The 25,184-nt window shown below is 37.4% G+C and overlaps 1 protein-coding gene across 1 annotated transcript in view; it reads right to left on the bottom strand.

Annotated features, from left to right (window-relative positions):
- Positions 1-8,334: 8,334 nt before the first annotated feature.
- The window catches only part of KIAA0825 (KIAA0825 ortholog), a 251,368-nt gene continuing 234,518 nt past the window's right edge, over positions 8,335-25,184 (bottom strand). The window contains exon 21 of the mRNA XM_049795675.1: positions 8,335-11,405. Coding sequence (XP_049651632.1) covers positions 11,291-11,405 — 115 coding nt within the window. The 3' untranslated portion in view covers positions 8,335-11,290. The remainder of the gene's footprint in view (positions 11,406-25,184) is intronic.

Raw genomic sequence — 25,184 nt, 5'->3', positions numbered from 1 at the left:
CTAAACTAATAGTACTGTCCTGGTTTCAGCTGGGATAGAGTTAACTGTCCTCCTAGTAGCTGGTACGTTGCTATGTTTTGAGTTCAGTATCAGAAGAATGTTGATAACACACGGATGTTTTCAGTTGTTGCTCAGTAGCGTTTAGGCTAAAGTCAAGGATATTTCAGCTTCTCCTGCCCAGCCAGCGAGAAAGCTGGAGGGGCACAAGAAGTTGGCACAGGACACAGCCAGGGCAGCTGACCCAAACTGGCCAACGGTGTATTCCATACCATGGGACGTCCCATCTAGTTTAGGAACCGGGAAGTGGGGGCAGGGATTCGCCGCTCGGGGACTGGCGGGGTGTCGGTCGGCGGGTGGTGAGCAATTGCCCTGTGCATCATTTGTGAGTTCCAATCCTTTTATTACTGCTGTTGGTATTTTATTAGTGTTATCACTATCATTATTAGTTTCTTCTTTTCTGTTCTATTAAACCGTTCTTATCTCAACCCATGAGTTTTACTTCTTTTTCCCGATTTTCTCCCCCATCCCACTGGGGGGGTGGGGGAGAAGTGAGTGAGCGGCTGCGTGGTGCTTAGTTGCTGGCTGGGGTTAAACCATGACAAGTACCTTGGAAGGAAGGGGCCTGGGATGCGCTGGGAACATGAGATAAGCAGGCCAGCCAACTGATGAAGGAGGCACCGACCTGGGCGAGTGGCTCTGCAAGTGTCTGTCTGCAGCACGGAGATGAGAAAAGCTGTTCTCACCAAGGGCTGCAGTCTGCATGACAGAACATGAAATTTTCAGTGCTGTCAGTATGAAAATACTATTTTTTTTTTTTTTTTTAATTTAGAGGCAAAAAATGTAACTCAGAAGAACTGTATCGAACATGAGAGAAGTTATTTTAAGACTTCATCATCATATCTAAAGAGGAGCACACCAGGGGAACCAAATATTTGTCGTGTCTATGACAAGTGATCATGGTCTGAAGACAGTTCTTATTACAGTAACATAAATACTGCTTTAACAAGACTTATTTCAAATGGCTGAAAAAAATGTCAAGTCTCATCAACTCAAAAAATTGAACAGAAAAGCTGAATGAAAATATTATGAATGAAATCATTTTGAACCCCAAAATGTAAGCTTCTGGTATTTAATACTGTAGCTTAGTGGAAACAGGGAAGAAACTCTTAAGGTCCTAAATATAAATGCAGAATAAACAAAAAAGGAATTTGGTAACGGATACCAAGGAAGCTAGGAATTATTTGAGACTTAGGTGAGAAGAGAGTCAAAGCATAAAAGGGGAAAAGCTGCAATATGCAGTATTTTTAATTCCCATTCCCTGCATACATTCTTTATGATGTGCTCTTTGTTGTCCTAGATTTTATTTGTTTCTGTTGATTTTATTTATGTTTTTTGTCTTTTTAAAAGCCGCCTGCAAAACTTCAACTGGCACAAAGACACAGAAACAGCAAGATAGGACAAGAAATTCAGAATGACAGAAGGCGCCTTGTCTTTTTTTTTTTTCTATTTTTTTTATACCACCCGCTCACAATTAAAACTTTATCTCCTCCAGATGACACACAGAAGGTGGGCAGGATTTTAGAAGCAGCTGATAGATGATTGTAGCAAGTAGGATGTCTGATTTTAATAGCTATCCTGCAATGCAACTTTCATAAGCAGTTGTTAAATCCTCCTGTGGTTCAGTGCTGGTAGAACAGCACAGCCCTTTCTTCAGAAGTACCTACGTTTCTGCTTTCAGCACCTGACAGCGTGAAGTGCTAACATCTTTAGTTCTCAGTCAGATTACTGCTGGTTAAGAGCACGCTAAACCTTGCAAACACAGTTTGCAACAGGGGCACCCAAGAATACTGAGACACTTATTTGAATTTACATTTGAAAAATGGTCTGTTTATTGCACTTGAGCTTTGCACTGAATCCTGAAATTGAAGGATGTGATCCAGTTTAGGAATCCTTTGCTGTGACAAAAAGATGCAAAGGGTGTCAGGATAGAGAAGAATCACATGAAAAAATGCATTGTACTTTTGCTTTGTCCTACTATCTTATGTCACCTACTTTATGAAAATCACAAGGTATTATTTAATGCTGAGCAATGTGTTTGCACAATAGAGGCCTCACTACTGAGAAACTTCAACCTAGCTCATCAGACACATGTCTGGAAAGCATACGAATTTTTTTAATCTTAAAAATTAAGATTAATTTTTTTGTCAATGACAGCTGCTATTTCCAGAGGCTAAAAAAAATAAAAGGCATAGCCTTGTCATCTAGCAGTTGCATTTAAGAATAGGATGTGTGATTCTTGGGAAAAGTTATCCTGTGTCTTTTGGGACACAAAAATTCCTTCTGAGGCTAAGCCCAAAAGAAAAGATAGTGGGAGAAAAAAACCCCTCTCCTTAGAATTCCCTTTGTAGCTTCTGTTCATTTGTTCTTTTGGCTTGACATCGATGGAATAGGCTTTTTCTGTACCGTGTACGGCACATAAATACAGAGACTGCATTTCATGAAAAATAAAAATACGTTAGCTTTCCTGACAAAGATGATGTGTTACCTTTTGAGAAACACTTTTCATAAGAATTAAATTAGAAACGTTAAAAAAAAGAAGTGAAATACTGAAAACTCATGAAAAACCAACATTGTTCTTGAGTGCTCTGCAAGGCTGAAACACCTCTCTTTTGGCTTGAAAGTTTTCTTTAATTCAAAATTCTTATTTGGCTTGTTGTTTACGCCCTGAATCTGTTTCTTATGTCTTATTCCTGGATAATTTATTTTGGTTCCTGCTATTGTGCCAAAAGTATGATACACAAATATTCTCAAATTTGTCTTCAGCAGTTTTTGCTGAAACTCGAACATACATAAATCTGTCGTGACATTCACTCTTATGCTTCATTATATGTTCTCGAGAGTTTTTACAGTCTGTTATGTCTTTGTTTTTCACTTACTGCTTTTGCATTTGTGGTAAAGATTAAATATATATGATCTATATTTCAAGTTACCACTCCTAATTCTTTGGTCCTGTATATAGTTGTTCAGAAAAATGCCAGACTGATATGAAAAGTTTTGGTGGAATGAAACAAAGATTGAAAGCAACGCTATTGACAGAACTTTATGGTCTGTGTTCTACTATTTACTCTCTAGATATATGGGTTTACGACGTAAACCTTGCAAAGTTATTTCACTGCTGTTACATGTGCAAACAATTTAATTGTACTTTGAATTTTGAAATATTGGCTCTCAATATATGATTACACGATTTATTTTTGCAAGAACGTATGTAGCATACCTATAATTTTTCTGTTCCAAACTATCAATCCCTCAACTCCACAAATGATTTTTGAATAAATTATGCATGTTAGAGCAGATGACTGCTCCGGGGTATTATATAACTTTTTTTAAAATTGTACAACTGTCATCTAAACAATTTGTGTACACATAAAATGGAAAAGCAAATACATGTACCTTTTCCATTATGTAGTTTAAGTGCACCTTTTGGAACTCCAGTTGGAAAAATGTGATCCCTAAGATGGCCCAGCACATAAGATACCAGCATTTTTCTGTTCTTCCCTCTTCTAACCATAGAAGGAAGACTGTGGTTATCAGAGACAGACCTGACAAAGCTGAACTAAGAAATCACGTCAATGATAGACCATTTTAGTAGAGAGATTTAGATGGAATGAATTCCTGTAGTGCCTATTGCCATGATAAACACTTTTTACAAAGGCTAAACTCACAAATTACTTCTGCTACTGGCAGTTATAGTGACTTTATCAATGCCCAAACTACCTAAACAGATTGTAACTGTCATGTATTGACCAATCATGAGTCCAGATGGAGAGGAACCAAACCAGCAACAACAGCAATAGAATTAACATAAGAATATAAACATAATAATAAGCAAAAAATCCCTTCCCCTTCCTGTCGTCTCCTTTAAAGAAAACCACAACCATGCCACCAAGCTCCTACAAAACAACTAGGTATGTCTCGCCTTGGAGCTTGTCAGGTTGGACCAGCTTGCCCAAATGTCAAAGAGGTTAGGGTTAAAATACAAAAGCTTTAACCAAAAAGTCTCATTACTGGCGCTGGAGAACTCATCTCTACGCACTGTATGCTCTTTGAGACTCTTAATCGCAATGTACGCTGCTGCATAAGGTGTGGTTGCAGCCTCATCTGGAAACGGCAGGAGCGATCATAAAACTCGACAGCTGAGCCAAAACCGGGAAGGGTGAGAAGGGGAGGGAATGAAAATGAAAGGGTTGCAGGACTGGTCGGCTTTGGTTCACAAATCTAAGAACTGCATGAGACATACGCAGCACCTTTAAAACATGAAGACTTAAACCGCATTCTTTGGCTCGTTAGGTTGGAGGTGTCTGTGCTCTGGTACCAAAGCCTGGTAGAGGTACAGTGTTGCTCAGTAACGTTGATCGGGACCCTGCATAGTTTTTGGAAATCAAGAACAATCTACCATGTCCTGGTTAATTATTTGTCTGGATTGAAGAGGAGGCCAGATGATTAACATTACACATTAGTGTTGCATTAATGCAGCAACCTCCATCAATCTGTCCATTCATAAAGCGGACAGGCGTGTGTGAAACTGGGGAGCCTTAACTGGAATAGAAACGGTTGCTGTTTGAAGAGACCTAATCCGTTTGCCTCTGAAAAAAAGTCTTCGTAGCACATGTTCAGCCGTCAATTTCCTGAAGTTAATGCATACCTGCAGGTAGGATTCCTGCCAAGATTATTTCATTCCCAAAGCCACATCTGGCTTACTGTAGAAAGTAATCTGTTTGCTAGTCCATACACCAGAACAAAGACCACCTGCCATTTCAACCTCTTACCTCCCCAATGCTCGTTCCGTTCTCTAGGGGGAAAGCATAATCTTAACCTACATAATAAAACCCATTTAAAACATGTTTATTACATAGAATGAGAGATATCAATAAAGTGTCCAGAACATAAGCAAACAAATTCTTAAAGGTATTATTTCTGGAGTATACAGAGAGGTGAACATCCAAGTGAAAACGACTACTGCATTTCTTGAATGATAACCTTGCAGGTGGTTGGTTTGAATTTTACATTTATTAAATTCTTGGTTCTCTAAGACTCTGTATAAGCTTTGAGAAGGCATAGGCTTTATTGATATGTATTTAGGTGTTTGTAGGTTGTGAAAACAGATGTGCTATGGATTTCCAAGTGTAAATTAAAAGTGCAGAGAACTTAAAACCTGGGGCGAAATACGGTAGTCTAAGTAAAAAACATAAATAACTCACAAACAGCAATGCATACAAATATCCCGCTCTATCCCACTCTAAGGAAACAGAGGTAGCTTAGAACAATGGAAAAACATAGATAGTACAAAATTCATGTGGAACATTATGAGCAGAAATGTTCAAACAACACTAAACCTGAAATTATTAGCCATATAGGACCTGCACCGTTTTAAATCTGTATGACAATTAGTCTAGAAAATGAATTATCTACCTGTACGCAATACCCACATTCTAAATTATAACAAGCATTAACCAGTAAGTTTTTCAAGGATGCCTGAAAGACAATATTGAGGTGCAAAACAAAACAGAGTCAAGATGACACATGAAGACCTGTGTGATACTATTTCTTTATGGAGACCAAATATCCAAAAGTTACTAGACTTTTAACATAGAAAACGCCTATTATGGGACACAAAACTAAAGTAGTTGGATATTAGATAATTACAAATTTACCAAAGTTGCTTGTGTAACCATATTTCTGTCCTCTGGTGAATTCATCTAGGGACAAAATATATACGACCATGTCATTAACAGTTAGCTTAAGAAACACACATGGGCACATTGGTAATCACTCATCAAGTGTTTTCTAATGCATGAGTGCTTGTTTTACAAGAGTAATTTTAATTAATGTATTTATTATTGGGAGAGCTGAAAAGAGATTATTTTTCTAAAAAGCTGTCCTGAAAAGAGAAGGACAAAGCTATGTGCTGTTGCAGCAAACTTCCACCATGAACAAAGTCTGAAACCTGAGTTTGTCACAGCAGACGAGGCATGCTCTTTGAGCCTGTAACTGGGGAAGATCATACCTGTTGAATATGATCACCATTATGCGGTTCTTTGCCTCCTTTTTAGATAGAGAATGGATATGACTCGGGTCTGGGTAGACACTGAGACTGATGGCTGTTGGAGCCTGGATTGGTTTACTGCAGAAATTGGATAATGAGGTATTTTAGCATGAAAACAGTTTCTTCAGTAGGAAATATTATAAAGTATCTCCTCAGAGATGGTTGTAACCTACTAACAGCTGAAGTTGTCATGGATCTAAAGGGCTTGATCTGGTAGTCATCAAATTTGCACTAGCTGACTTGATGGCTCCTTGTCAGCTTACGGATAGTTGTCTGCTAAATTTAGACACACAGTCTTAATTCAGATGATGACTTTATGTCCTTGGTACTTCATAATTGCCACCTCTTCCTGAGACACTGTCCTGGTTTCAGCTGGGGTAGAGTTAATTTTCTTCCCAGTAGCCGGTACAGTGTGTTTTGGATTCAGTGTGAGAATAACGTTGGTAACACGCTGATGTTTCGGTTGTTGCTAAGTAGCGCTTATCCCAAGTTAAGGATTTTTCAGTTTCCCATGCTCTGCCAGCGAGCAGGTGTACAAGAAGCTGGGAGGGAGCATGGCCAGGACCGCTGGCCCGAACCAGCCAAAGGGACATTCCACACCGTAGAATGTCACGTGCAGTACATAAACTGGGGGGAGTTGACCGGGAGGGGCGGATCACTGCTCGGGCATCGGTCAGTGGGTGCTGAGCAATTGCATTGTGCATCGCTTGTCTTTTTGGGGGGGTTTATTTCTCTCTCTTTTTTTTTTGTCATATTCCCTTTCATTAACATTATTATTTTTTGTTATTTTTATTGTATTGATATTTTTATTATTATCATTATTATATTTTATTTTATTGTACTTATTAAACCATTCTTATATCAACCCACGAGTTTTAATTCTGGTTTTTTCATTTTCGTCCCCATCCAACTGGGAGCGGGGGGGGGGGGGGGGAGGAGTGAGCAAGCAGCTGCGTGGTTCTTAGTTGCTGGCTGGGGTTAAACCATGACAGACACTTGTTATGGGATCACTTTTTCAGGAAAAAGAAAAAAGGGTTTGGATTTATTTTTACTTGTTTGCATGATTCCTTGCTTTTTAGAGTGTTTTTTGTCAGCTCTGTATCATTGTTTCACTTGCTGCAATAATAGCTAATGGTCTATTCTCAAATGCTGTTGCTAGAGAGGAACAACCTGGTTCCTTCGTCATTCTACTGATGGGTATTACAAGGCCCTCAGTGATACCCAACCTGCTCAAAACCTCGCACGCTTTTCTTGTACTGCCTGCCTGGCACTGTCAGTCAGTTTAGCCTTCTTCCCAAGTGTTGGAGTCCAAAAGTAGAGGAAAAAGCAAGCTCGCCCTTGCCCATTTCCTGGACCTTCCACTTAAAATAGTTTCAGAGCTTCTGCTTCCACTCATACCACTGTTTACAGAGAAGCAGCTTTGCACCAGCCAGGACCTCCTCACGATCTATATGCTTGCTTAGAAATCTCCCCGTTGCCATCAAGTTACTCTCTCATTTCATGCCTAATTGGGCAATGGGTCCAATTCCTCAGTCTTTCGCCTGTTGCCTTGGAAGTTTGAATAGTGTCTGTCACTAAAAATGATTGCACATATTTTTAAGGAGTTCCATAAAATAGTTTTATATCAGCATATAATTGGTATCTTACTGTAGATAAGACTCAGTAGTGTTTTGTGAAGACCTCCCAGCTGAGAGGGAAATGGAATATTTCTGTCAGAGGAAGCTAATTGGAAGAAGCCAGCCTCATGCCTACCTTGCACTGCTGTGAGGATGTAGAGATGAATTAGAGAACATCCATTTGCTGCCGTGCATATTTCCAGAACAAATAGCTTTGTTGCCTGTGGTCTCTACAAAAGCCCTCTCCTGGAATAAAGCGTGATCTACGGGACACTGTTTGTCAGGACAGCAGGCACTAAAAGGCAGGGCTATGTCTTAATGCTTGTCTTTTCCATAAATTCTGTCTCTCTCCTTCTGCTGTCTTTCTGAGTTTCATTACTATTAATGCTATCTCAATTTTGCCCTGCTTCTAATTTTATTAACTACCATTCAAAAGTAGCAAGATGTTAAGATTTGGAGCACTCTGAACTGGATGCTAAACTAATATGATTAGAGATACTCCATGCCATGAAGTCTTCCATTTAAGCCTGTTTCTTAAAAAGGACTAAGCATACTAAAATGTTAAATGAGAATTAGATGTAAGCATTAATGATAATGCATAGTTGCCTAGTTTGTGCTATCTGATCCAAGTAATTTCTTTAAATATAAAAATTTCCTTTTAAGCTAACTCAGCTGAGCCAATGAGGCCAGGTTTTGCCCATTCAGAAGGGTCTGTTGTACACAACAGACCTTAATCCTTATTTTTGACCATCTTCCCAGGAGCAGTTAACATGGTCAGATTGCAGTGGTCATGCAACACAGGACCCACTCAGCAGCCAGCAAATCTGGCTCCTGTTGCCTTTATTTATTGAGGCTAAACATAAATGTGAGACATTCTTGGATCAACAAGTAGTGACAAAGAGCCAGGACATAAAATACAAAAGCAAAACATTGCAGCTTTATGAACCCATCAGTCTCCAAAATGAAATTAATCTTAAGTCAGTTTTAGAATCAGCAGCGCTTTTTTATGGATATAGAACTATTGTTTTATTAAGAAAAGCCAAAGAAAGCACCAATCTCTTACATAAGTACTCCTAATCTTACACACCTTAACATGTAAAAATGATCAGCTCTTTCAAGCGCCATTTAAGGGTTTAAGTTTTGAAGTAAGCAGTCTTGATAAATTAATGGTATGTTATTTAGCAATCTTAGTTATACAACTCTTATCATTGCTGTAATTTTATTGAAAAAAACTGAATGTTGCAAAAATATCGATTCAGCATAAGTGATGTTGCCGAGATGATGTTTCTTTTATACCCTGAAAAGGTCAGTTAATAGGATCACTACATTGCCAACAAACCAAGCCCTGCTATTTCTCAGTGAGGCTTGAGGGACAAGTTCAATTTCAAACACACATTAGCTTGCATTCAGATACTCTAAATGATGGAGAGAGAGAGAGAGAGAGAGAGAGGTTTGGATAAGTAAAACATCCAAATAAAATATTGTGCAAAGGTTCAGCTTTTATTTACGCTAGTTATTCTGCCTTGTGAGCTCCACATTGGTAAAGATTATAAATATACTCTTGCTAAGAAGGACAAAATTGTCCTAGTGCTACCCAGTGGGTTACTGCTGAATTGCTTTGGCAGGGAGAGAAGGGAGGAAGGGGCATAAAGAATTTTTTTTTTTTAATTTTTACCAGAACCAGGCGTGTTGTGAATTTAAAGGATAATAACCAGTTTGGAATAACTCCCCATATGGACATTCCCATTTCAGAGTAAGTGAGGGGTTTTATTCTGGGTTAGTTTATTTCACTTGCAAAGTTTATTCTATTCATACTAAGTGTTTCCCGGAAGGGGAGCTTTTTCACAAAAAGTATTTCAGTCAGTTTTACTACATAGACAGAAATTCACTTTATGTGACTATACAAAAAGTTAAGTATGTACAATAGATTTTGATAAAATAGGAAAGAATATTCTAAACTCCAGCTTCCATGTGCAGGAACACATTATTAGTATGGCTTGAAGCATGTGTGCCTCATTTGTCAGAATACCGTACCTGCCATCATGGGCAATCCCTGTAGCCATGTTTTAAGCCTTAAGACCACAACTGATCTTCAAAGGTGAAATACAAAGCAAAGAAAAATTGTTTTTACACTTCATCACCTCTTTATGATCTGAAATGACTATGTCAGCAGCAGAGTAAAAAGTCTGTTATATTCTTTAAATAATATTTTTAGCATTTTTGAAGCACCAGTGCCTCACAGCCCTCTTGTTGTAACAAGATCTTTGGAGATTTGTAAGATGCAGTGGTCCTCATTTTCATTTTAAATGGTCTGATATTTTATATGCACAACAAAAAAACCCAGCAATTAAGAGGAGGAAAAACTGCATTTCAGATTAGACGCTACAGCAGCGTTAGCCTTATGGTTACTCATGATGCTGCTGAAGTTTTTAGGAAAAAAAGGTGCGTTCCTCCTATTCAGGTGGTTTGAGTTATGTCTGTAATAGCATCTGTGAGAAGATGTGGTGGGAAGAGGAATAGCTGCAGCTCAGACTGCAGCCTTAGCAAGATCTTGCTAGGGTCCTTCATCAGGCGGAGGAAATAGTTCCCTTGGACTTGCAATGCAAGAAACAAATAGAAAAATGATGGATTTCTGTAGAGCTGAAGAAATATTAACCACACCGTCTGTATAAAAAACATTGTCACAATAGCCACCTAACTCAGCTATTTTTAGTCTTTACTGAAAAGAAAAACATTTTATATATCAAAAATCTGAATATCAGACAGCACTTATTTTGAAAATGAAATTTTACTGTATCTATCAGAAATATATAACGCATTATCATTTTCTCAGTTCACTGTTAAGATAGTCCTTTGAGCACTGCCTGTGAATAATTCCTTTAAGTAAAAAGATGCTTCTCAAAACTTTACAAGCTGTCAACAAGTTTCTCTATAATGGATCTTTTAAGATGTAACATACACGGGATGTTAAATTAGGATTTGTGAGGGCAATAAGGTGATGCAGTTTTGCTTGGGAATAATGGCCAAGCATACTCATCCTGGGGCAACTCACAAAGGACTGCAGACCTATGGCCTATACCTGTCCTTTTTCATACATTTTGGGCGATTTAATGGCAGGACTAACTAGAACACAAGCACCACGGGAGAGTAAAGGTCCTTGAGCAACACTAACTGGGGGCAGGATGACTCTGACTCCAAAACTGTCGATGGAAGCAGAGCACGGGTGTTTGCTTAGCATGTGTCCAAAGTTGCATTATTTTCAGAGTGAGTTTTATGCTTCTAAAACAGTTCTTAGTTTGTCATTCAGGTTTATGCCTCCGCAGTATCGAGATGCACCCTCCTTGTTTTGTGACACTGACCTTTTCATATACTGTTGCTCACCTTATGCATGTGTGAACAATTGCTGCCTGGATGGGGTGACTAGACAATAACGGGAACATTCTTTAGTTTAAAACTCCTACTCAAGATATATATTCCTGAGCTTTCTAGTTCTGTCAGTTATAACTAAGCCATTAAGTTAATCATGTTGAATTCAGAAAAAGGTGCTACCCGAAACCTGTCAAGGTAATTATTCTTCTTTATCCTCTGCGGTAGGAGTGCTCTGTGTCAAATAAACATTTTTTAAGTGTTCCACCATAACTTTCTCCTCATCTTCAAGATCTGCACCTTCTTTCATCTCCCACCTGAAAGAAAAATAACTTTTTATTAATTTTTCTTAAATGTATTTTAAACCAGTCTTTAGAACAAACAAGTCAATAAAAAACTCATTACTATCAATTCATTGCCCCCAACCCCCCCACACCCCGCCCGGGGGGGTACACCCGTTGAGATTACTGAATGATACAAAATAAAAACCCCGAAAATCTTGCCCTGCACAACTGCTATGAATTGTAAAAACTACCACAAAATCTTACTTATATTTATTGTGATAGTACTTTCTTTTTCTGTTTTCTATCACACATGTTGGTAGAGGTGAAAGCCTTGTAAAACTAGCAGAGAAAAAGTGGGAGACGTAATAAGTGTTTTGGAAGTTAAGCTGATGCTCTCAACACTTCGTAAATTTGCAGCAAAAATTCAAACACACACGTGTTATCCAACCCAAATATTTAATGTGAATGGTCATCATTCTCTTGCAGTGACAATACTATATTACAAAATGCCACAAAACTGACTGACTCTTTGTTTCTTTCACCATCAGGTACACCTGTCACACCAAGAAATAAACAACATATCAGATTCTTCCCTTTCTCCATGTGAATACTCAATTTTAGTCCTAATACCATTAAAACTGAAAAAGTAAAAGAATATGAAGATTATTTTGCTTTTCTTCAGTAGTTAATTAAATATAGAGTCACACAGTATTCTCTTGCAGGAAATCGGGATAATAAATGCAGAAATAATGCTGGTACATAGTCAGCTCAACTTTGTATCCCTCTAATTATGCCTACATAATGCTCAGTAATGTGCCTCTATCTCTTTTACAAATTTGGGGATATTTAAGAGTTTGATATCTCTTTAATATTAATCTCTTTCGATTCTAAGTAGAAAATAAAGTGTCGTCTCCCAGTTCAGACCAGCTGAAGACAAAAGGTAAAGCATGAATACTGAATACAGAAATCATATTTTCAAGTACGAAATCCAGTAGATTATAAATGAGCCAGAAGATGATCCTGTAAAGTAGGAGGCATGTAGAGGAGCAGCAGAACAAGACTGCTTTTAGGAAACTAATGTCAGGAGCAATACTTTAATCCTGTCCCCACACTTGTTAGGTCCTCATTCAGACTGCAAAACCCAGAAGCCATGTACAAGTTTAGACTGGTGAATAAATCACATACTATACAGAATGGTGGGAAGAGTGTATTGCATTCATCGTATTTGCAGAAAGAGGACAATCATTATTGGCAATTGTCCTGGTTTCAGCTGGGATAGAGTTAATTCTCTTCCTAGTAGCAGGCATAGTGCTGTGTTCTGGATTTAGGATGTGAAGAATGTTGATAACACACGGATGTTTTCAGTTGTTGCTCAGTAGTGTTTAGACTAAAGTCAAGGGGTTTTTGGCTTCTGATGCCCAGCCAGCGAGAAAGCTGGAGGAGCACAAGAAGTTGGCACAGGACACAGCCAGGGCACCTGACCCAAACTGGCCAACAGGGTATTCCAGACCATGGGATGTCATCCCCAGTACATAAAGTGGGGGGAGTGGGGATGGGGGATCGCCACTCAGGGACAAACTGGGTGTCGATCAGCGGGTGGTGAGCAATTGCCCTGCGCATCATTTGTACATTCCAATCCTTTTTTTATTTCTGCTGTCATTTTATTAGTGTTATCACTATCATTATTAGTTTCTTCTTTTCTGTTCTATTAAACCGTTCTTATCTCAACCCACAAGTTTTACTTCTTTTTCCTGATTTTCTCCCCCATCCCACTGGATGGGGGGGGATTGAGTGAGCGGCTGCGTGGTGCTTAGTTGCTGGCTGCGGTTAAACCACAACAGCAATAGAGCATGGTGTGCACTTTTTGTAACTGTATTTAAAAGCTTACTAAAACTGGAAAAATAACAAGTGCTCTGTAGTACAATCTAATCGTTAAAATACAGTTAGGAAAAATATATTTAATGAACATGTATAAATTAGCATATATCTATCATACCTTTACCTTAAAAACTGAATCTGACAACCCACATTACTGCCTGGAGTGAAGTATCAGAGCAAACACAGCATACTATGAATAAAATTGTAAAGACTCTATGTCCACGATAACAGTTTTGCAATAATTAACTTCCTATTACTCCACTCTTATATGACTACTCTCATACTTACCCTTACCTGAATATTAATATTAGGTGCAATTAACTGCTATTATGTCTGTCTGCTTCATTCTCTGGTTTATGGTATGTTTGTTAAAATCTGGCTATATGACCCCCCAGCACAGTTACTTTTGCAAGCATCTCAGGTGAACGCTGTTAAACAGGATGACTGGTTTCCCTTTTTCCTTTTGCTAATGTACCAAGGAGCCTCTTCAAACCTAGGAAGAAGTCATGCAAGCCTTAATTTGAATTTATGGTCCTCAGAGTCCTTCCAAAACACCACTTTACCAGTTGAATTGATTCATTTTAATTAATTTGATTTGTTGCACATTTTTAAGTAGAGGAGCTGTTTGCTTAGAAGGACGACAACTGAAAATGCTAAATGGAATACATTCAAAACAGTTATTGCTAGAGGTATAACACAGAAATTTAGCAGTCTTGGCTAATGGAAGCTTAACAATAAATCAGCAGATTCCTTTTAAAGATAGTGACTTCATACTTGTCAGCACATTTCATTGAATTTTAAACATTAGTGTTGGTAAAAATCTTCAATGTCATCCAGTTTGGACATTCTTTAGTGTTCACTTTATAACAAGTTATTACTAATACATTACATTATCATTTTATCAAAAAGTAGTCTATTTTTAAAGCATTTAAGCAGGTCCAATGAGGATAAGAATGTCTTCTATGCATTCGCTTAACAGTATCCATGAATTAAAGATCTATGAAATGAGCTTGACAAACACCTGGTCCCTCATCTAATTTAGAAATTTTTCCACTTTTATGCTTAAAGTCTGGGGACAATATTGTTTTTTAAAAGACCGCTGGACAGTAAGCAAGAAGGCCACAGCATATCTTTGCTGTTCTAAACGGGATGAGAAATCAGGTGTTTGTGTTCAAGTGAAAAAAAAGAGTCAACATTTACTATTCAAAAATTTGTCCAAAATGGAACATGTTTTTACTAGCATATCTAAAATGTGTGACAATTGTTTTGACAATAGTAATTGGTACAAATCCAACTAGCCAGTTCAAGTAATGTGAATGCGAATGAAATTACCATCATGAATTACTTTCAAAATGCAAGCTTCATCAGCCCACAGCCAAACTCTGTTGTTTCATATTATTAGTAACGTAGCTCTTAGAGAAAAATTCCAAATACATAGATGGCATATATTTTATTTTAATCTAGCTATATCTTGGAAGATGAAATAAAATCAGCATTTCAAAAGGGTACTGGAATTATTTGAACCAGTCCATCATACCAACATCTACATTTTGCTTAGTGTTCATATAACCATAATAAGAAGAGTCCGAGTGTCCAGATAGCCCAACGTTCAGTATATTCTTCATATTTAAGAGAAAGCATATGTTCAGAATAAAATGCCATCACCTTTGTAATCTTTAGGCTAGCACTGCAAGTTTTCAGGCCAATACTACTTGTGTACCTACAGAATTAAACATTTGAAATATGTTTCCAAAATATGCTTAAATATCAAATAATGTAGATGACATATTGTGTGCACCTGAAGTGAATCACCTAAAAACTTTTCTCAGTATGCCGTTCTTTTTTCTATTCCATGTGGCTAATCAAGGTAAAAAAACACCAAACCAACTAGCAGTCTATTTTTCAGATAGATACAGCAAAACACGTCAGCACGGATAAATACAGGAATCACTGAAGTTTTCTGCTGGTCAGCCTAGACCTTAGATCATGAGGTCAAAGAGGATAACTAGCGCTGGGAGGACTTCTGTTTCTCCTCATAAATAAGAGGCAAGAGAGGAAGAAGCCTTGCACGTCCACAGGCTAACGAAGTGCAAGGGGAGAAGCATTCCGTGCCCCAGGAAGATCCAGTGATTCCAGCTCAGGGTTCCTCAGCAACGTGTCCATGTGCTATCCTTGCTTATTATTAGCATCAATAACTCCATTTATATAAATGGCTGTACAGGCCTATGGTTTTTGATACTTTTGTCTCCCCACTATGCTGAATTATAAACGGTAAAGAAACAGTAAACGTGTTTGCAAAGATGCAGAGAAAAATCTTCTGTGCATCTGTTTAAAAGCATGGTGGACATTTTAGCAGTGCTGGATTTAATACACGGTGATATATTTGCTCCTTTGATTTTCTGTTGCAATATTGCATATATTTTGTAAATTGCAGATATATTCCTATGAAGGCACTTCTTAAAAACTATGATAGGGACTATATATTGCATTTAGGTGCTTGTTACAGATGAAAAGGAAGTATATGCTGTTGATACCAAGGCAGTAGTATATTAAATCAGAAATAAAACACACGCAGTAGTATGCATATAGGGATTACCAGAAGTGACACAGATTTTACCTGTAGCAGATTCTCCCATTTTAAGAAGTTTCATTAAGAGTTTACTTTAATAGATGCTCTTTGATTAGTTACTAAGTTTATTACAGTTCATTAGTTATAACAAGTATGTAAAGATTAGAAGGGAAAAATTATGTGAAAAATTGCAAGCAGAATAAACATGAACAAAATTGAAATAAAATGTAAGAATACTTTTCAACTCAGATGTATTTTCAACCTTGAAAAATCTCCTTATTTGTATTATTTGAGAGACTAGCCATGCCCTTTTCTAAAGCTTATACAAAACAATGTCTAAAAAGTGAACAGTTTACAGAAAGGGTCACCCTTATATAATTTCATAGTGGTATGTTATGTATGGCTAATAGCGCTTATCTAGTATTTTGATATCTATTGCATTTCTTAATGTCTTGAAAAATGCTAAATTACACATAATTCTATGGAAGGAAGAAAAAAAAGAAACCAATGACACCACTGTTATTTCCTACGGAAAAGCTAATATCTCAGGTCCTCTTGCAGGGAAGTGTTGGCAAATGATGAAACATTAACTATACAACTGTGCATTAGATAGCTGAAAATATGCATTTCCATATTGAATAACAGCTAAACTAATAGTTGCTATGTATCAAAAAAATAGCAATGTATTTGATACTGAGCTAAGAAGATGACATAATTCACATCTAATCTAAATCAGACACCGTGCCATTCAAACATCCTAACACGGGTAAATATTCAGACTTCAAGCAACGCAAGCTCTTAAGCTTATCTATTTTTAATGTGGTGAATTACCACTGGAAAGCTTTACAGACATACTATTTTCAAGAGGAATTTTGATAAAAACAGTGAGCACAAGTAGAGAAGGTCTTTTTTTGCCAAGTATTATGTAAGAAGGCAAGAGTGGGAAAAGAACACAAAAAAAAGGTGCTTAAATGTAACTTACATTCCCTTTTATTTTTATGGGATTTAAGAGTAATTTCATGTAATTCACATGAAAATATTTTCCACATGTTCACCTTCAATTTCTTCAATAAACTGTTTTCCTGTTATTGTCAAACTTCTGCCTGGATGCATTTATTTATAAAAAAACACTACAAACTGAAGGAGGCAAAAGAAAGCAATAGTTTCTGCATAAACAACTAATCCGTGCAATTTTGTGATATTGAGATTAAATTCATCCCATTGTTTAATAGCTGCAGATTTTCTGCAAGGGACTTAACCCTAATATGCACTGCCAGCTGTGGCATATTCTCTTACACTGTGTGCTGCAGCTGCGGAGCCCTCGAGGTCAGTTGGTCCCGGGGTCCCTTTCTGTTTAAAGAATATTTTTCATCTGCAAGTACTTCCTGTAGCCTTTTAAACTTGACCAGATGTGAAACCATTAATTGTATTTTCTCCAAAAGTCTTCACACTTGCCCTTACGCTTGCTTCTTGCAGAATATAATTATGATAAATATTATTAGCGGCTTGATGAAGATGAGACTGACCATTTTTTTGCCAGCTGTTGACAGAGAAAGAGGGGGGAGAGTGACAAAGCAGGGATGAAGCACTGGCAAGTGTTTTTGGTGTTTTGTCTTTGCCTTTTCCAACCTCCACACTAGTTACAACCCATCATCACACATCCTATTCCCATACCTGTGCAGGACCTTCACTGAATTCAACCACCTTTTGTTGAAACAACTGTTGTCCCTCTGTACCAGATTTACTGGCATATTTACACCTGAGATGGAAAATACATGGAGTTCTGTATTTTTGTATAGGTCTTGAGACTTCTTATGATAAATCAATACATTTAAATTTAAATTTACATGTAAATATTTATTTTAATCCAAAATAAACTTACACATTTAAATGTGTTAGACTACTACCGGTAAAGTCAGTAGTGTTCTCTATACTGAGCTGCAATGGGTGGAGAAATCATGCAGTTAAATACAATATAATATCTTGCTACCAGCTCATGGAGGATTTTAATGAATTACCTTTTTGCTTTCTGAAGTTCATGAGAGAGACAGCTGTGGATTAAGCTCTTGCAGGCAGTGAAACAATTGTTTTATCCATGTCTAGCATGTTATGCTTCACCATGAGACAAGAAATCTCAGCAGCTGGTATCTTGTTTGCCATTTTTACAGAATAGAAGAATATATATCTCTGTAAGTTTCACTTCATATTTCAGTTGTAAATACACTTTTTGTAACATGAGAAATCATAGAGCATGAAATTCATTTTACATCAATGTTAGACAGCCAGCTAAATCCAATGTTTGTCCATAATCTCAAGTCCTGAAAAATCTTTCAGTTTCTACGTGGGGCAATGTTTTATTTTTCTAATAGTAGTACTAAATTAAAAGGGAAGTCTCTGGTAGTTTAATCAGATTGCATTTGGTTAAAATAATGTTAAAATAACTTATTTAAGACTGTGACTAACATTTTAACTCCTTAAATATTAACTGTACTAAAAATGTCTGCTTTGTTTCAGTCATTTATGTAGTAATCTTCTCAGATTTTTTAATCTCTCTTTAATCCATCTACTAAACACATACTCCCCTGAAGGACATAAAAAAAAAAAGAGGGGGGCGGGCAGCCATCAAATACAGAACTACTGCACTATTGAACAAGACCCAGAGGAGCAACACAATGCATGTAAAGGTTCTGGTAGTGATATTCACCCTGAAATCACACCAATTGTGACAACATCTCTATATCTACCTAATGCAAAACAGTCCACTTGTCTTTCTTCATTCCAAATAAACAATATCCCCCTGTAGTGCAAAGTTACATTGCTTTCAGGACAATGTATGTGAAAAACAGTGTCCTTCCTCATATTCAGAAATAAATAAAACCTGAAAACTTCAATACAATTTTGCCAAATTCCTGTCTCTTATATATACACAAACACCGTGAAAAATGCCCTCCCAGAATTTTCCCAATCAATAAAATAAATTTATTTATTTCCTAGAGGATATGGAGGAAGACACCATGAGAATTATTATTTATGTTTTTAATTATCTATACGCCACAAGAATGAGAGCAAAGGAAAAAAATTAAAGGAAGACACAGCTATAAGGGATCAACAGTTATGCTCCTACTTCCAAAGAGCAAACCAAAAGAAGAGACAGTATTTCGAGGTACTGAAGAAATCAGTACGTGGGAAACATTTTGGAAAGTATGTCATGAGAAGAGAAGAGAATAGAGCTCTGACTCACAGGTTAACCTGTCCCAGCTATGAAGTTAAGACATTAGAAGGATATTTAAGAAGTTTTGAACTGAAATAGAAACTTCACAAGTGTTGGAATAAAATGATGAAAGACCCTTTTCCAGGGCAAGAACACAGCTACGAAGGATGTTGTCAAGGGCAGCAGAAGGCACACAGCAAAAATTTTAGAAGCTTTCCAGCTGCAATAAGAAAGGAGAGGTAGTATTTACCCAGCCTCCCTGTTACTGGTGTTTGCTATCCCACATCTTTGAAAAATGGTGAATCAAGCCTCACAGGCACCAAGCCATGAGTTGCAGACAGCGGGAAAATAGTGCAACGGGGTGAAGCTTTCTCTTAGGTCTTGTTTTAATTTAACCTTTTTTTGTTCACAATTCTAACACAGTAGAAAATTGGGAAGATCCATATCCTCAACATTTCAGTTGGTTCTTTTAAAAAAAATCATTAAGGTAAATTTCAATTTTTCAGTGCATTCTTACAACTCTTTCTTAACTGCATAGCTTTAAATTACAGACATTTGAGACAATTAGGCTCATACTGGCCCAGCTTTGTTGAAGCTGTCACTGTATCTTATTCTCAAGATAGTCCAGTTCGCTAGGTTTCTGCAGCAGCAGGATGCCTCTTTAATTTTATTTTTAGTTTTGTGAGATTTCTTTTGTTAAACACAACTCGTATACTGCTCCTCTAGGTCCAACACCATTTACATGGCAAAAATGTTGATGTCAAAAAAATGTTAGTGTGTCAAAAAATGGGAAGATGCTCTTAATAAAGGGCTGACGACTGTTTCCAACTTGTGTGAGAAAACATATATATGTGTATGCATATATGTATACGTATGACACTTCTGATTAATTACTGATAACAATAAAGACTGGTAGAGAACAGGGAATGTACTAAACAATTAACAGAAGACTAATTATACACTTCTGAGAGTGGCAAGCTGTCAGTAGATAAATGCAACTAGAGTGAAATGAAACCAGAAGTTTCAGACACTGAGATACTTACTCCCAAGAGCAACCTGGGATTTTAGTTCGCATAAAACTGAAAGTAAGAGCCTTATAAATTTAAATCCAATGTGAAAGCATTTGGGTTTGATGTTTTATAAGTAAATTATGTAAGTTTTTATTCAAAATAATATTTCAATATGGAATGTGGGTGGTTGTTTTTTTTTCACAAATTTTTTTTTGTAACCCAAACTGATATTTTCAGACATTCAGGGAACCAAGTATGTGTAAAGTGTTTTATCTTTAAAACAAAGCATTTTGATTTTTTGCTGTTGCCTTTTAAATAATTTAAAAAAACCCCAAACCCTAATAACAATAATTTATACAGCTTCAGTTTGCTGGACTTGTGCCTTTCTCAGATTTGGTCCAAAACACATTGTCTCTTAGTTTAACTGGTCAGAATCTTAAACAAAGTTTATTCACAAAAGATAATTTCTTACAATAACATTCACAGAAATAATTGTGCTAAGCTCACATGTGCTTATTGCCTGCAGATTGTATCCTGTCCCCATTCTTTTCTCTTTTAGACTATCCCAAAAACCTCTAGTGCGTGCATGAAGTTGCTTAGCTGACTCTCTGAATTAAGAACGCTGTGTGCTTGATTGTGCAAATGCATATAATATTTCAAATACATATGCATATAGCATACCTATATATACCTATACATATACATATATACATAGACTCATGCAAATAACAGAGTAATGATGCAGGCATTCAAGAGGGTAGATTTTATGGAAGAATGGAATCAATAACACTATGTCTGAGCTAAGTGCTTGGAGGTGAATATTCAAAGGATTTCATATTTTCAATCATTTTAAATAACTTGGTAATCATCACGTAAACTGAATTTAATTATTTTGAGCATTAATATAATTTTTCAAGAAAATGAAGAGGCCCAAATTCACAAAAAGGAGTATTTATGATCACAGCGCTGGCAACATTTCCATTTCATAAATGTAAGTTTTACCCCCATATGATTACATGGTAGAGCTTAGGAACCAAAAATGCATCTGCTAAAAATATCCTGCCCTTCAGATCGTGCACTACTTGTTCCCTCTCTTCACCCCTCCCCTTTTTATTTCAATTTACAAAGGCTTTCCATAATGAATGTTGAAAACCCAATGTAAATACTTTAAAGGATTAAGCTTTCAAATGTGGTTACTGTGGCATATGTATGTTCCGTAAATACAAACACAAGATATATCTGCTGAGAAATTGTATTTGATAATTTGACAGCTTTGTGGCTTAGGAATATAAAAAATTCATATTTTGTCAACAAGAAACTTCCTCCATTTGTTAAGAAGGGGCTACTATGATAGCACAGGAAGATGACTATTTTGAAAACACAGGCTATTATGGGAGTAATATAATCCCCTACTTTTCTTAATGCATTGATTTTTAAAAAAAATATTAATTTTCTTTCTTTTAGAAGAATTCCACTCCGTTCATAACTTGCAGAAAAAATGTGCATCCTAAGCAGAACATTTAGGGAAGCCAGGAAGCTGAATTTTATTGGTACCAAATGTTTTTATTAAAATTTGAGCAAACGACGGGCTGCTGAAAAAAATCTTATGTCCTTTCACGTTCATACTAAATGAAAAACCACTCCTTGCCTGCGCTGCGGCCAGAATCCCCCAGTCTCCCGTGAGGATCAGGCATGCCCCATCCTGGCATTTCGTAGCTTGGTGTTCATCTAGAGCAGGGCCACCTGGAGCAGGTTGCTCAGTGCCACGTCCTCTTGGAGTATCTCCAAGGACAGGGACTCTATTACTTCCTTGGGCAACGTGGTCCAGGGTTTGACCACCTTTGGAGTACAAGAAGGTTTTTTTCTTACGATTAGACAGAATTTTCTGCATTCCTGTTGTGCCCATTGCCTCTAGTCCTGCCACTGGTCTCCACTGAGAAGAGACCATCATCTTTACTCCCTCCATCAGGTGTCCATACCCATGGATAAGGTCCCCCTGAGCCTTCTCTTCTCCAGGCTGAGCAGTCCCAGCTCTCTCAGCCTCTCCTCATTTCATCGTTATTTCACAGTACCATGTGGAGCTACCCCAGATGGCACACAAACACCACATCTCCTTCACACCTATAGAAATCCTAGCAAGCAGCCTTACCAAAGGAAACATTAGCCCCATCATTAGTGCTGTCCCATATGGCATAGTTGTCCTTCCTCATGCACGCTGCAGCTGCATCTAGCTCTGACTACTACGCGTTCGTGTAACTAAAGATGGTCTCGTAGGATATTTCTACATGGCACGACAGAGTGTTGTAGATAAATGCCAGCGACAGCACTGAACGGGCTGCTCCCCGTTCTGCGAGCGGTGCGGTAACGTTCGCAAGGTGCTGGCTCAAGTGAAGGTAGCCGTACCCGCGCTGGTGAGGGCAGGCTTTAAGTGACCCTAATTTTGGCATTTTACACGTTCATAACCTTCAGCTTGCAATTTGAATAATCTTTGAAGATAGTACATTTATACACTATCTTAAAAGTAGAGAGTGCCTTATGGAAAATGCTGACAACAGTCCAACACAGAATATCACAAGATGGTACACAAGCAAAACCACATTACAGGGAATATAATCCCAATACCGTAGACAAGTAAAATAATTATCTTTTGTGCGTATTAAGAGGACACCTACGTATGTTTCCGGCTGCCGCCGGAACGTACCTATTTCACTCCTGGCAGGTATATTTCCTGGCGTGACTGTATGCTTTTCAGTTGGGCTCCCTGGGAAAGTGTAGTCAATGAGGGACATGTCCCAGGCTTGGTGGAGATGGGGTTCCCTGGGTGTCCTGGCCTCCTGCCCAGCTCACAGCTCTGGTAGGGGAAAATTCCCTCGTTCAGACAGCAGCGGTCATAGTTCTTCTGCCATGTGTCGAATGCTCCTACTAGTGAACGAAAACTCCTTTAACTTCCCAAAGCTTTGGGCGAGCCCGTGGGAACAACGTCTAACCACTTCACAGCAGTCACTTGTACCCTGAGAAAAGGAAGGACGTTGCCTTCACATTACTTTGTCCATGCAAACTTGTCCCTGTGTAGAAAAATCAAAATTATTGTAACTTTTGTACTAGCTGAAATACTGAAGTGAACCAGCCAAAATCAGGTGTCTGTACTGCACACCAGGACTTCATTTCCCTGTCTGACACTTGCAGGGTAAATATGGTCCCTCCAATAAAGAGCGGCATGTGAGTAGTGCCTGTATGTCTTTTCCTATAGAAAATAGATATCTGGTATAATAAAATGTCAAATGATTTTTTTTCAGCTCTGAAGTACATTTTTGAAAGGCAACTGTATGGAAACCGTGCACTAAACAGCATGACCATTATGGCTAATACTCAGTCAGTATTTAATTCTTTAATGGTAAAGATTGGGAAAGAATATAACAAAAATAAAATAAAGTAAGAGACGGAAAGGCCAGGATAAATTGGCTGGTTTCCATTGTTAGATACAAAAAAAATTGAATTCAACAAGCCCAGAAGCCTAGCAGCTGCTTCTTATTTTATTTTCAAAACTTAGCAACTGGTTGTATAACCCTGTCTCACTCTCCCTGAGGATTACCAGGGCCAGACTGAAAATGCAACAACCAATTGATGCAGAGATACCATCTCAAAGAATAATAAAATAATCTGTAGATAAAAATCTACATAGCCTAACAAATCAATTTCAGTCTAGGAAACAGGTGAATAAACAAATACAGAGGAAGAGATGAAGATACATAAACAGGATCTCTGTCCACCGTATTCTTCACTGTTAGTCATTTAGGTCTTTCACTGCTGTATTGCAACCCTTTACAGAAAGGTTCAAACAAAATAAATAAATAAATAAAGTATTTGTTTATGTTCGGAACTGAAAAACTAGTAATTTTCCCCAGTTCATTCCATGCAAGATAATATTGCCTATATCACTGTAGCTAACATTTACCTCCAGAAATGAGAAAGCCACAAATGCTAAGAAGAGAGAGGCAAGTGAAAAGAGGACTGAAAATATTGGAAATCACTCATGCAGACCAACATCTTGCAACCAAGGTAAGCAGAGAGCTAGAAGAAATTCCCCAATAGCTGTCCTGAATAAATTGGACAAAGCAGAAAGAGCTTTGCTTTTTCTGCTTAGCTCAGGTCCACTCCTTAAACTGTTGTTAACGGGAAGAAGTTGAATAAACAAAGGCAAATTTCATCTGTTTCTGACCCATTACAAAGACTGGTGACTCTACAGAACAGCATGCTGAGCTCTGTATGTAAAACTGATCTTAAGGAAAGTATCTATAAAAAGTTAACTCCATAAAGCTGTGTATTAAATACATTTTAAAATCATGTTGATTAATTAATTTACTCAACATGCATACACAGGGAAATCTTTTAACTGTAAATAGTGTTTACTACATTTCAAGATACATATTTAGAACAGTTGCTAAATAGAGGGTTGATTAAACAGAAATACTACATGGTGAAATGTCTTAATATAGCTCATATTTACCGTAGCTTTTTTCTACTCCTCCATTCTTTGGAAAGTTAAATACTACTGTGCAAATATTGTTTTAAAGATTTTGAGGCTTTAGTTTTTAAATTCATCCAGTAGAATAATTGAAATTATAATATTGGCTTTACTAATGCAAGCAGTGATTGAGGAATTTTCCTCTACTTAATATAAATACTAAAGGAATTGGCCTATTACATTATTTTTCATTAATCTGTTAGTGTTGCATTAGCCAAAACCTTGTGGTAGAAAAAGAAAAACCAAACATGAATATAATATGATAAAACTGAAATGATCCGAGCACAATATATCTAATATAAATTTTGTATGTCCTCCAGTGAAGATTTAATTAATTGTCTAACAGGCTAGTGAGAATAACATTTGGCAAATTACTTGCCAAACTCTCTTCTGGCATTGTTTTGTAGGGTGCATAAGCTAAGGATGGTATTATTCAAGAGATAAAGCAAAAAGGCAGTTTTACAGCTTGTTGTGTAAGATACGTATGATGTCAGGAGTGGAAGTCACAGCGCAGGGAGGAGACGGATGAAGAAGACGACATGTAAGAAAACAGTAACACCATGCATATACTTGGTTGAGACATGTAGATTCAATTGAACTGCACAGGTTTGTTGTTGCT

Source organism: Accipiter gentilis, chromosome Z (assembly GCF_929443795.1).
Source record: "Accipiter gentilis chromosome Z, bAccGen1.1, whole genome shotgun sequence".
Lineage (NCBI taxonomy): Eukaryota > Metazoa > Chordata > Aves > Accipitriformes > Accipitridae > Astur > Astur gentilis.
This window is presented reverse-complemented; position numbering and strand designations above follow the sequence as displayed.